The sequence below is a fragment of the Ostrea edulis genome, chromosome 5, assembly GCF_947568905.1.
Source record: "Ostrea edulis chromosome 5, xbOstEdul1.1, whole genome shotgun sequence".
Taxonomy (NCBI): Eukaryota; Metazoa; Mollusca; class Bivalvia; order Ostreida; family Ostreidae; genus Ostrea; species Ostrea edulis.
The window spans coordinates 21,602,135-21,615,559 of record NC_079168.1 but is presented as its reverse complement, the minus strand read 5'-3'; the positions used below and the strand labels follow the sequence as shown (position 1 = coordinate 21,615,559).

At 36.8% G+C, this 13,425-nt stretch overlaps 1 protein-coding gene across 1 annotated transcript; it reads left to right on the top strand.

The window, feature by feature from the left end:
- Window positions 1-2,655: 2,655 nt before the first annotated feature.
- LOC125649166 (perlucin-like) lies at window positions 2,656-12,087 on the top strand. Its single transcript, XM_048876440.2, has 5 exons — window positions 2,656-2,791; window positions 6,991-7,082; window positions 9,538-9,634; window positions 10,069-10,297; window positions 11,988-12,087. The coding sequence occupies exons 1-5, from the start codon at window positions 2,662-2,664 to the stop codon at window positions 12,019-12,021; spliced, it is 582 nt and encodes a 193-aa protein (XP_048732397.2). The 5' UTR covers window positions 2,656-2,661; the 3' UTR covers window positions 12,022-12,087.
- Window positions 12,088-13,425: the final 1,338 nt, after the last annotated feature.

Genomic DNA, 13,425 nt, shown 5'->3' with positions numbered 1-13,425 from the left:
CAATATATTCCCCTTCTGGAAGGGGGACATACATGTAATAAATAAAATACAGCGTACAACAAAGAGAAATTCTAAATTTTCAGCTTAAATCGCGTCCATGCCCCTTTGATATAGTTAACTGTCTCTTTCAGTGCGAAAATAAAGAGTACGAGTTGAAAGATTTCGTATACCGAAAATCATTGCTCTTGAGACTTTGTACGAACGAAAGTCTGGTACAATTCCTAGTTTATTTCTGTGATTTCAAGTCGAGGCCTAGCGAAAAATCGGTATTGTTTTTGATTGGCTGATAGAGACATTGCAAAGCATTGCTGGTCAGAAACTCAGTTATATACTAAAAGGCATAATAAAACAAGTTGTTCATGTTCCTTCACGGTAGTCGCCATTTTAACTTAGCGCTCTCTTCTGGTTAAGAAATATATAATGGAAATCGCACTATACTCTCGCCCGGGCGAGAGCGAGATTCTGAGGAAAGCAAGACTAAAAAGTATTGTGTGAACCTCAGGAAAATATATAAGCAAGGTTAAACTAGATGCTGTTTGGAAAAGTCTGCTTGTACGGGCACGAGTGTACGTTTTTACCAGAGCCTCTCAGGACATAGAAACTTCTCGACTAGATGGTAAAGACTGAGCGATATTCCGATTGCACTGGAGCTTGATGACGCGACCTTACAGGGTAGCACGTGACCGTACACATGAATGGGAGTTAGCTTGTGTATGCCAAAGTATATGTTACATGTAAATCAGCAATGTTTTATAAACAAATGTCAAGAGAATTTAAAAAAAAATAAAATTCTGTTTGGTTTGTGAAAAACAGTTTTCAGTGTTCTTAATTTAAAAGAATAAATTATTCTTTTATATTAAGAACACTGAAAACTATTATTCAATGATGTTCTTACTTATATTTGTTCGTTATCTTCACCTTTCATCTAATTAATGTTATGGGATTTAATTTATTCATATACGGAAGCTGGTAGGTGCCAGGGTATATAATTAATATTCATTTTTAAGTGGCGACCGCCAGATAAATTAAGTGACAGCCGCCAATTAAATTAAGTGGCGGCCGCCAGATGAATTAAGTGGCGGTCGCCAGATGAAATAAGTGGCGACCGCCTGCGCAAGTTAATTTCAGTGGCGGACGCCAGTTAAATGAATATTAATTCTATACGGCCCTGAGTGTCCTGTCTAGGTTTAAATTGGAGGCACTTCACATACAATAGGTGACGTCTCAATATTAGTGAAAAACTCTCCAAAGAACGTAATAGAAAGAGTTCAAAATTAAGAATATACGTAATTCAGTGTTTCCTCTGAATGTTATTTGTACTGAATTAAAAACTGTCAAATGTGTCTTACCTCTTGAACTGTCAGAATGTAATGATAGATATAGGCATTTGATGAGCTCGCTCCGATACCGTGAAACGCTTGTAGGAAAACTTTAACGGAATAATACAAATAGTTTTGCGATCGTGTCTACTCATGACAAAGAAATGTAAACATATTGTATACGTTGAAATAGCCGAATCTGGATAAAAAATAATACTAGTATATCATGTCATAGTAATATATTATCATCTTTACAAATTACACATTAACTGCTATGTATGGGGAAATTAATCACTACACTGTATATGTAACTATTGTAATTGTTTTATATGTACTGAAAACTTATACAACAAATAAATAGATCATAACTTCATATATATGCGATCTAGGTAGGTACAAGCGAATCCCTGGATGTAGACAAATGTTGATCAGAAACCTATTCACATTGCAAATACCGAAACTTTCCGCCAAATCATTTAATTTGAAATTTGATTTGTAATATATATGTACCCATCCAAAAGTACGGTAAGGTTACTTGCATGTCGTCCAGGTGCTTTAGATAGAATTTTATCCACAGCTGTATTTCTTCATATCCGATGACAGCCAATTCGCCGTCATATATCTCGCAGAATTTCTATTAAAAAAATGATGCCAACAGGAAAGTGAAGATAACGAATAGTGATCAATCTCATAAACATTTTTTATAACCAACTTCAAAGTATTATAAAGTGGCTTCTGTTCAGTGAAATGTTTGCGTTTTATATATTTGAATGCCATAGCTTGAATCCAGGAAATCCGGAGAATGAAAAATAGGTAGCAGGCATCTCCGTGTTTTAAGCCATTTGGAGAACCACGACAAAAAATGAAAGTAATACGGCATGTATTTGAATAAACTTATCAATGGGGAGATATGGTTGTTTAATATGATGTTAAGATTTATACAAAACGAAATACAACTTCGACATCTACATTATAAATGGAAACAACCTTTTCGTTTGGTAGTATAACTGTTTAATTATGAACAGGATGAGACACAATTGCCGTATAAAGAGGTAGCATAATCGACAGCAAGCAGGAATGAAAGATGGAAAAATGGGTGGGACTAATTTCGATTTGAGGCCAACACAGTGATCGACTAATCCACATGGTAAGAGCCGGGAGTAAATATTGCTATAATTACATGTACATCGATTCATCTGATTTAATGCAACCCCACATGAATGACTCTGAGACTGTAAAACCCACATTGATCCGATATATTCAGGTAATGTTCTCTATGTTTTACCTGTATTTAATGGAATGCTTATCCAAGTCAGTGCCGTAGTCCCTACAATTCTTATAAATGTATTCTTATCTGGGGGTCAAATTTGTCGTACAATTCACGAAAATGGCGATTACCAGAACTGGACAGTCGCTTACAAAGTGTGCTCCCTGGATTTCTGTTGTGGTAGTTTTGGTTACCATTAGTAATGGTAAGATTTCATAGCATATAGCTTTTATTGAGTCGAATGTGGTCTGACGTGTTTCAAACCAATTGTTCAGCCGTTTTTACACACTGATTTTGACTGGATTACCCCATTTACCGGATCAAGATATGGAGTACGCGGCAGGTGTAACCGGTTAAAAGGGGATGCTTACTCCCCTAGGCACCTGGCCCCACCTTCTCTGTAGGTCCGTGTTTGTCCTTTTCTGAATTTTGGATTCTTTATGGGATTTATGAGATTGGTGTTCGTGATCGTCACTTGATTGTATAAATAAATATAGATCAGGGCATAAACCATAAAATAACACGAGTCTTGGTCTTATTGGTCACCTGAGTCTCGTATAACTAAAATCCTAATTAGAAGTGCTGTGTACGGAGAGCATCTATTAACCACTCAGATGCTACAGATATTGTTATTGATCAAAAGTAAACAAAGATAATTACTGTGAATATGTTTGTTAGGACAAATAATTTTTACCTCCGTGAAATTACTTCGATACCAATTCATGATTCAGAGAATCTTGGTTTTTAATTTACTGACGAGCTTGACCAAATGACCTTATTTCAATATGATTTTAGCAAAATATTAAGTTGAGTGTGAACATTTAATGTTTCGCCATCACAAAATCATGACCCATATAACTCTTCATACTGTGTCATTATCTGTGATAATATGACGCTGGTTCAGGGTCATTGCACTCTGGCCATAAGCAACCTACTTCCCGAAAGTAGGAGTTTCTGATGTCTAATATCGCAGTGTTTAGTGTTAAGTACAGGCACTCCGACTATCTGGATATCAAACAACAGAGAAAGGTTTGAAACTCGTATTACAGGGTACTCAATTCCGACAATTACCCGGTACAAAAAACAAATAGATAGAGGCACTATATTCAACATTCTACAGTTAACTTACCTGAATGTTCATAAAACCATTCTAAGTACTTCCTGAAATATTCATGACTTTCCAAGTACTTTCTGAAATATTCAAGACTCAATTTAAATATTTGACATACCGTTATTTATTTGAAATTGCGTGGGGCAGCTGGGCACTGTACACAAAGAGCATTAATATACAGTCGACAAATACAACTTTAATATGACGATCATAGAATTTAACATTTTGAAGTTGAAGAACTCTTCACATCTCGAAAACACACGTGTCCAATAGGTGCATTAGCGTTCCACAGATGTGCAACCGGCGGTCATTTTTAAACGTTCGTGTGCTTCAATTGTTCAATGACGTTTAGAAATGGACATACATAACCACACACATGTAAGTTTGCTCTCTCTCTCTCTCTCTCTCTCTCTCTCTCTCTCTCTCAGGGTTTATGCACCAAATTTTCCCGCTAAACGTATAAAAGTAAGAGAATATTCAAATAGTATATTATTATTTTAACCCTAAATCACGCACGGGATCCGGAACCTATTACTCAAGGGTCTCCAATTACACAACGTGGTTGATGCCCCCATGTCTATTCTCTCAGTCTGATCTAATACATACTCAAGAGTAAATATATTTTTCATACATAGTTCATTTTCACTATGCCATTTACTTGGACCTCCCCAAGTCCTGAACCCCGGAGCCATTCGTTCACAATCTAACAAGTCTTCATATTTATTTCCATGCTTAAGAGAATAAAAATATTATGGCTGCACTCCTAGGAGTTTTAGGGGCAGTGGTTATGAAATTCATTATTTCCGGTCCCTTACTCCTAGATATGCTACACACACAATCAACTCTGCAGGAAATGAGCTGCAGTACAACATCGAATAAAACGTGCACTAGGGGGTGGTAACGAATTTTCTTGCGTAATTTCCCTATCATCTCACTTTAAAATATTTGATACAATTACCGGGTATGCATGTGTATTTCTTTGAACAACAACTTAAATGATTTTGAAACATCACTACTGTTTTTCTTTATATAGAGAAGTATTGAACATACGAGCTTTTCTACCCAGAGTTGTCGCTCTTTGCTCCCAGTTGCAATATCGTCAAAGAATTGTTTTAGCACACGTCCCAAATGTTGTTGTCCTTCAAAGGGGGCTGCAATATGTGGACCCTAGGCATGTAGTTCTAACAGAAACTCGATATTCTAGAAATTTAACAAAAAACACATATATTTTTATAAATCTTGAAACATGGAAACATTTCATTATGTCTTATTGCTAGAACTCGAGTGATATATAGGCTTAACGGATATAAAATATTAGCAGCATTAACATTCAATATCCAACAGGAGATACAATCTTGTCTACATAAAAGCGTTTTAGTTTTTAACTTATTTTAATATATAAATATGGCAACAAAGTACTGATGCTCACAAGCCTGAATTTCGTTTTTCACAGCTTTTAAAAGCTCGGTGCAACTTCACAAAGGATATCCATTCTAAGATATATGGAGAACAACTATACTAATACATTAGGTCACTTGTTGAGCGCTTATTGAGGTGAATATGTACATGTACACAAATGAATAAATTAGACTCCATGATATTAATCTTCTTTACCGAGAACAATAAAATCTTTTCTTTATTGAGAACAATAAAAACTATTTTTCACAAACCATATGGAACATTTTTTTTTAAAGATTCTCTTGTTTATAAAACATTGCTGATCTCGATAAACATGAACTTGTTGACTCCCCCTCCAAATGTGTACGGTCACGTACTACCAATCTATAAATAAAGATCTCGTGAAAACGTGCATCTGTGCCTGCACAAGCTTAGCATCCAGTTTAACTTCGCTTATATATTTTCTGCGTGGACCTCAGGGTTCATGCAAAACAATACCGTGTTTAGTTTCGTACAAAACTTGTCGAGATATACTAAAACATGAAATTTGCATATCAATCATTTTCAGGGGATAATATTGAATCAAGATTGATCAAACATGACGGGAAAAAAATATATTGTGAAGTAATATTCATCGAAAAGAATGTTATTAAAAGTTTTATCCATTGCCGCAAATAAATAAAATACGTAGATCAAAAGTTTATAAAGCAATGTGAATATGAATGGGAAGCATTGAATTTCAAAATTGTGCGAAATTTCCGTCAGAAATTGCTTTTATATAGATCGCTAAAGAGTGTGGGTACAATGCAACATGCACGCAGACGGGCAGCGCTAATCTTGGCTGAGATTCGGCTCGGCTGGATATTTGGACTGACGCCTTCACCGAATCTCGGAGCAGTCCTTCATTATTCATGTCTGGAAATTTACTTTCAGCTTCGGCAGGTTCTAGCAATTGAAACAATTGATGTGCACTTAGGTGACACTGCTGTCCGCTTCAGATAAGTTAGTTGACTATCAAACCAACTCTGTATCACTATTAATGCTGCATTACTTACCGTCTAAGTATGTAAATTCCATAACATAAACTGTTATTAAATTTTCCGTTCAAATGATCACTTCCATGGCGCAACATTTTATCTCCCAAATTTGAAGAGTTCCCATAGTGTTTTTTTTCCAAATTAGTGATGTACAAGTATTTATGTGGATATACCATGTACCAGTAATTTGATAAAACAGACTATAGGAGCTCTTCAATTTCAGAAGGTAAGATATTGTGTCATGGAAGTGTTCAGTTGAACAGAAAATGTAGTGACTTTTCAATTTAGGATTTTCTTACCTAGACAGTAAGCAATGCAAAATTAATAATGATAGTTACTTTAACAGTCAATTACTGATTTGAAGCGAACAGCAGAGTCACCTAAGTGCACATTTATTACTAGAGCCGGTGGAAGCTGAAAGTAAATTTCCAAACATGAATTATGAAGGACTGCTCCGAGATTCGGCGAAAGCGTCAGTCCAAATATATTCAGCCGAACCGAATCTCAAGATTAGGACAGCGCCATCGAAGCAACTGTAATAAATAACACAACCCGTTGGTAGATGTGAAGGTCACGGGTCTGCGGATATGACCTTATAAATGGAAGTCACGGTAAGCGTTGACAAAATAATTCTAGAATCAGACATGATCTAATACATTATATAAACAAATCGTACATAGCTCTTCATGGGTTGTTTGACTTCATCACTTTATGTTTCGTGTGTGTGAGACTGTGCATGTTGGAGAAGTTTACGAACTGCGAACAAGATTGACAAAGATCGCGCATTAAGTTTCCCGATTCTGATGACCTCCTAAAGTTTCAAATAGTTTGAATTGTAAATTGTTTGAAATGTTGCAGTAAATGCGGGATGCCCAAACGGATTTCTTCAGCACGATGATTCTTGTTACAAATTTTTCCACTCCACCAAAGCGACCTGGGCAGAGGCCATGGTAAGTATGAAAGTACAGCCCACGTTTAACAGTGTTCATCCATAGATATACACAAACAGTGTATCCTCAAAACATATGAAAGCAGGAGAATTTAAAACTAATTATCGCAACAATTCGAGCGATTGTATTACAGGAGCAAACAATATGGAAGTACATAAATGTAGTTGTTTTGGCTTAAGACGTCACTTGTACTTTGCTAATAAACATGACACATTACATATATGGTAAATCATGTATATACTCACTAGGTGAAGTACCAATGTGCAGTTTCAGTCATTTACACATGAGTCACGTGATTGAACATACTTCCCACCGTGTCACATGTTTGATGATAAAACTCAAACTTCCGTCTAGTGAAATGTTAAGGAAGACCGTTACAAAGACATGAAAATAGGTCGGGGACCAGTGACGGTATCACAATCTCAAGAACCACAATGGTCCTGTTTGTCAAATCTATATGCAAGCATCATCATGTAGTATAGATTGAAATTCATTCAATCTCCCCCGGGGAGATGGTGGAGCCATTATTGGAATTCGTTTTAACATAGGTATTAAGTAAGATTCTTTGAATCCTTTGCCTTTGTAAAACCACAAGGATACAATATACATGCACTCTTATGTAGAATAGATTAAGGTTTGTTCGTCTTGGCTTTTGCGAAAAGCTTCAATGGCGTTCAAAGTTTTATATATATATAATATTATAGGGTTTTAATGGAACTTATATTGGTGAATATTGGCACGAGTTGGCTGTCAAAATGCACTCGCCAGCTCGTGTATTTTGATAGCCAACTACGTGCCAATATTCACCAATATAAGTTTAACCCTTTTATTATATAGCTAAAGTATTTAGTTGTTAAATTATATCCCTTTTCATTCAAAATGCTCCAAAATAGACGAGAATTCATCAATGTTGACAACTAAGGTGAAAGTGTACAATATCAACATGCATTTCTTAACTGTTCAGTATTAAACCCGTCATTTTGGCTTGTTTACGTCGTTACGGTAACGTCAATATCGAACGCTCATACTCGGAATGTTTCGGGCACACACAATTTACGCAATGCAAAGTTAGCGTTCAATAAATTCTCAGAATATTGAACGCTAACATTCTCTAGATTTTACGCAGATTTTATAATAGACTATTTATTAGCTATATAATAAATAGCAAAATTCTTTAAATATATTTTTTTTTAAAACTACGAGAATACAATATTTTATCATTTTGATATTTAGTGTACAATTTAGAATGTTCAAATCATTATACCCGGGACTATGACGGGGACACCGTGTGGGTTTCAGTTTATACATAGGATATCTTAGGACCAAAAAGTGTCGATTCAATAAGCAAACGATCTCGTGCAGAGTAAATTCAAGCTTGTTTACACTGGAACTGAGTAGGGCGACAAGAGATGTTTACAATATAAGAATGTACATGTACAACGTATTATAGGGGGAAATGAAACTGTTTTAAAAAAGAACTACAAGGATGAAATCTGTGGGATTAATATGCGAGCATATTCGTCCTGTGTAGAATTCAAGTTCTGGGATCGGTGTTGGGCAACACATAAGCGTGTTCATGCCTCCTATGAGAAGAATCAGTCCAAACAGTGAAAAATAACCCAACACTGTAATGCAGTTTTGTCGAATGTCATTTATTGAATGAAGTAAGGTAAATTGTTAAGTAAAAAGTATAACAAACCATTAAGGGGGGTCACCTGAATAAACAATACCTGCTGAAACATGTACATAGGTGTCAGGTAAAGTGTGATCCCCCTTTGAGACTGACTAGAAAAATACATGTAGTGAAAGTACAATTACAAGTTATAGAGTACATGGAACATGCATAAAATATATACATAAATGAGTTAATCCTTGGAGGCATCCAAAATTTGCGCCCTATTTGCAAGATACCACCAGATTAGATAGCAAATAATACAAAATCAAACCTACAAACCTTGATAATAACAATTTGCAGTTCTACATAAAAGAAACAGTGTTGGCAAACGGTGGGTGGTTGATTGATTGATTGTTGTTTTCCGCCACACTCAACAATTTTCCAGTTATCTGGTGGCGCCCAGTTTTTATTGGTGGAAGAGAGAACCCAGATACAATGTACCTGGGAAGAGACCACCGACCTTCCGCAAGTAAACTGGGAAACTTTCTCACTTACCGGTGCGAGCGGGATTCGAACCCGCACCGACCAGAGGTGAGAGGCCGCGTGATTTTGAGCGCGATGCTCTAACCGCTCGGCCACGGAGGCCTCCTCAAAGGGTGAGTGGTGGGTTACACGCTTTGCGCTGTGAAAATAAAACCCACCAAAGGGTGGATGGTGGGTTTTATTTTCACAGCACACAGCGTGTATGTAGATAGGATTTTTACGTGGTGAAATACCACTGCTCAGTCGACCGATGTGAGCCATTAAACCTATTGGGTGGTTTTTTTTTTCTTTTCTTAGATGTACTGTCAGCTGTTCAAGTCACATCTCGCCGTCATCGAATCAACAAGAGAGCAAAATTTCGTTGAGGGGCTCTTCCGTCGAGAGTATCACAGAGGTAAGAAAAATCTAGAATTAATTCAAAGAAATCGATGCAAAAAAGTGAGTTTTTGGAGTATCCCAGTTTGTGTGGCATACGTATTATCGTATGGTATTGATTGAAATAATTACACAGTCAAATAACACAGGTTAACTTAGATAGGGTGCAAAATATTCATATGCATGATCGGGAAGTGGTTATGACCCCTTGCAAGTATAATTGACCACATTATACACCACAATCGCAGCTTTGCTTCACGTTCAAATGTTTTTTAAAACTAGTTTTAATCCCCGAAATGAATCAAGAAGTTCCTGTGACTATGTCGCTTTTGGGCAAGTACATGTATTTGATGTATTATGAAGTTACTGTATGTAAAAAAAAAAAAAAAAAAAAAAAAAAAAAAAAAAAAACCAACAAAATCCATGATTGGCTCTTCGTGATCATGTCTGTAGGCCTGCCTGACGGCTGTTGGATTGATGGGACGGACTCCCTCGTGGAGGGTGAGTGGGTGTGGACGACGACAGGCAAAACCATATCGACAGAGGATTACCAGAAGTGGTTCCCAGGGAAGCCTGACTCTGGTGGCACCGGAGAGGATTGTATGGCACTACTACAACATGAGAACTACAGTTGGGATGATGACAGTTGTGAGACCATGAACAACTTCCTGTGTGAAACAAGGTATATTGTGGTGGAGACCCGGATTAAAACATTACACATACAATGCTCTGATGTGTTTCCTGTATTAGTATGTGTTGAGCTATTCTCTTTAGAGAAGTCGAGAGGCATAGCCTTCATCGACTTCTCTTCGCAAGCACCCATGTTTTGATTCTAGAAAACATGTAAATGCCGGAGTCGGTGACGGTTTATGCTTCGACCGACGTTTCGACTTAGATGTGTCTGGATTTACGCAATATACAACTTGTTTTCAAACATTTAACAGTAATGCACAAAAGTGTCACAAGGAAATCAACATTTACTTGCTTTTAATCCATTTTCAACATGTCCCCTGTCCCGGGTTCACGTTAACTGGTCTTGAGAGCTGTCACAACAGGGGACCAGTTAAGAGAAAAGCAGGCTGACGTAATCAGAGTTGTGATTTAAACCCGGGACAGGGGCATGTTGAAAATAGATTAAAAGCAAGTAAGTGTTGATTTCCTTGTGGCAGTTTTGTGCAAGTAAACTGCCACAAGTGATTTACTGTTAAATGTTTGAAAACAAGTTGTCTATTGCGTAAATCCAGGCACATCTGAGTCGAAGGACAAACCGTCACCGACTCCGGCATTTACACGTTTTCCAGAATCAAAATATGAATGCTTGCGAAGAGAAGTCGATCAAGGCTATGCCTCTTGACTTCTCTAAGAGAATAGTGTTGAGCATGGTTATGCTCACGGGCACTGGTAGTTAATGTAAATATATAGTATGTGCATGTATAAAAAATATACAAATATATATTTTTGTGTCGCCTGCGTTCCACGCAGTGGCGACATATAGGGATCACTATCCGTCGTCCTGCGTCGTCGTCTGGCGTCGTCACAAAAAATTTCTGTCACAGTTTTCTCAAGAACCACATGGGGCAACTCCCTGATATTTGGCACAGAGCATCAGTGTGGCCAACTGTATTGTGTAAGACATTTTCGAATCTGTCGCTTATCAACTTCCTGTTTGCCGGGACTTAGAATTTTTTACAGCAAAAAAATTTTTTGCTGAAGATTTTATTTTATGATTAACTGAAGGACAGTATTTTTATGTACAAAAGGACAGTATTTGTAATTTCCATACTGAAGGACAGTATATGTGATTTCAGAACAGCACTAATTATGATTTTTCTTGAGAAACAGTAAATTGGATATATAAAAAGACAACAAGACTAAGCAGTAAACCCAACAGATAATTACTTATGGTTATTACCATTGTCTTGAAGAGCACAGTAACAGGTTGATACATATTTTCAAACATATGTTTTCATTCAGTCTACATTTAATAAATGTCTTAATTTCAAACAGATTCTCCCACAAATTCCATTGCATAATAATGTCTCATCTTTCAATTTCAATTAAGTTATCGTTAAAGAATGTTTAGTAATTCTCAAAACCTTTAAAAGGAGTATTACACTGACAAAAACCATTTGAATAATTTACTTTTTCAACATTATACGTGATATATTACATATAGAATGAACTAGCAGGCGACACATGTCTTCCGGGGAAGACTTAATACTGCGTTAAAAATGTATATAAAATCCTCTTTTTATACATGCACATGTATACTATATATTTACATTAACTTCCAGTGCCCGTGGTTATGCTGATCAGTCATGTACCATTTTTCATATTAATCAAGTTCGTTATGCTTCATTTTCTCGTTACAGTTCTGATGCTGGGGGACAGCTGATTGTGGGATAAACCATTCCAGATCTCATCCAGTAACAATGATCGATTGTCACATTAAAGGCTACCCATTCATCCATTGATTAGTTTTGCCTTTTATGACTTTACACCACCTAGAACTTATTGAGTGAGAGTATCTTCAAGAAAATCCCGATTTGTCGGCTTAGCTCGCTTGTTACCAAGTGACCTTGAAACACGAGCTTTAATCACAGACAAAGTACCGTCTACTGAAAATTAGAGGGAATCATGGGCTTACCCATGGTATGTGATACATAATCCAAACATCATGTCTGCTGGCTGGAAAGCCTTCTATCGAAAGTTTGAAGTTATAAGGACACCATGTTTACAAAATGTAACATAAGCCCTGGGTATCATATTACATGTTTTAGAACACCACAGACACTCGACGTTTTAAATATCTGTCATAAGAATGACTTATAAACAGACTATCCACTATGTATATCACGCCGCCATCTTTGTTTTCTTTTTCAAAAGCTGCATCGGTTGCAGTTTTTCGGCGCAAAGTTCGATATATGATAATTAGACCCTACCGTTTAAAAGCAACTCTGTCAATGCTGTACCTCTCGCATCGTCATGGTGAACTGGAAATTAGTCCATTTATTGGCTATAATCAACCGTCAAACACCTACTGCTTTTCAAAAGCTTCGGTAAAAGGGGGACAAAAGTTGATATAATTATGCAAATGAGAATTCCCTTGCTGATGTACCATTTGACGCTTGTGTGGTAAAAAAAAAAAATGGGGGGGTTGTCACTGAATGCAGAGTAGTGTGCAGCCCTGCAAACAATAAAATTCGGGCACAATTGTATGATATTGGGACAGGCTGGTACGGAGAGTTTAGTAAACTTATCGCAATGTCAAAACATTGGAAATGCTCATGCCCTACCCCTCATTGCATCGACTCCCACACACACACAGTCTTCTCAACCATTGTGACAGCACGAAAATTTGACAGGCTGTGTAATTGTCACTGTGAATGTTTTCATATAGTATGCGTGTGTGGGTGTTGATTCAGTACTTTGGACTTTTTAATACCTATGACATTTACTTTACCATGTTTAACATTGAAAAAAAAGTATATATATCAATAGAATAGTGTTCAAGATCCATTACCTCGCTTTCTAACATAATTACTGCTAATTATGATATTTACTATTTTCAATTCTATCTACCAATGAAAAAGAACTATCCTGAAATTATGTCAACTTCCGTCCCCCTTGCACCGATTTTTCGCTTTTGAGAAGCAGTAGACAATGTTTAACGCCGTAAGCCCTATATCGTAATCCGGCAAACGGAGCAATCTTTAGTCAAAATCAGTGTGCCAAGAACTGTCTAACAATCGGTATGAAACACGTCAGACAGCATTTGACCCAATGATAGGTTATATTAGCAAATTAGAT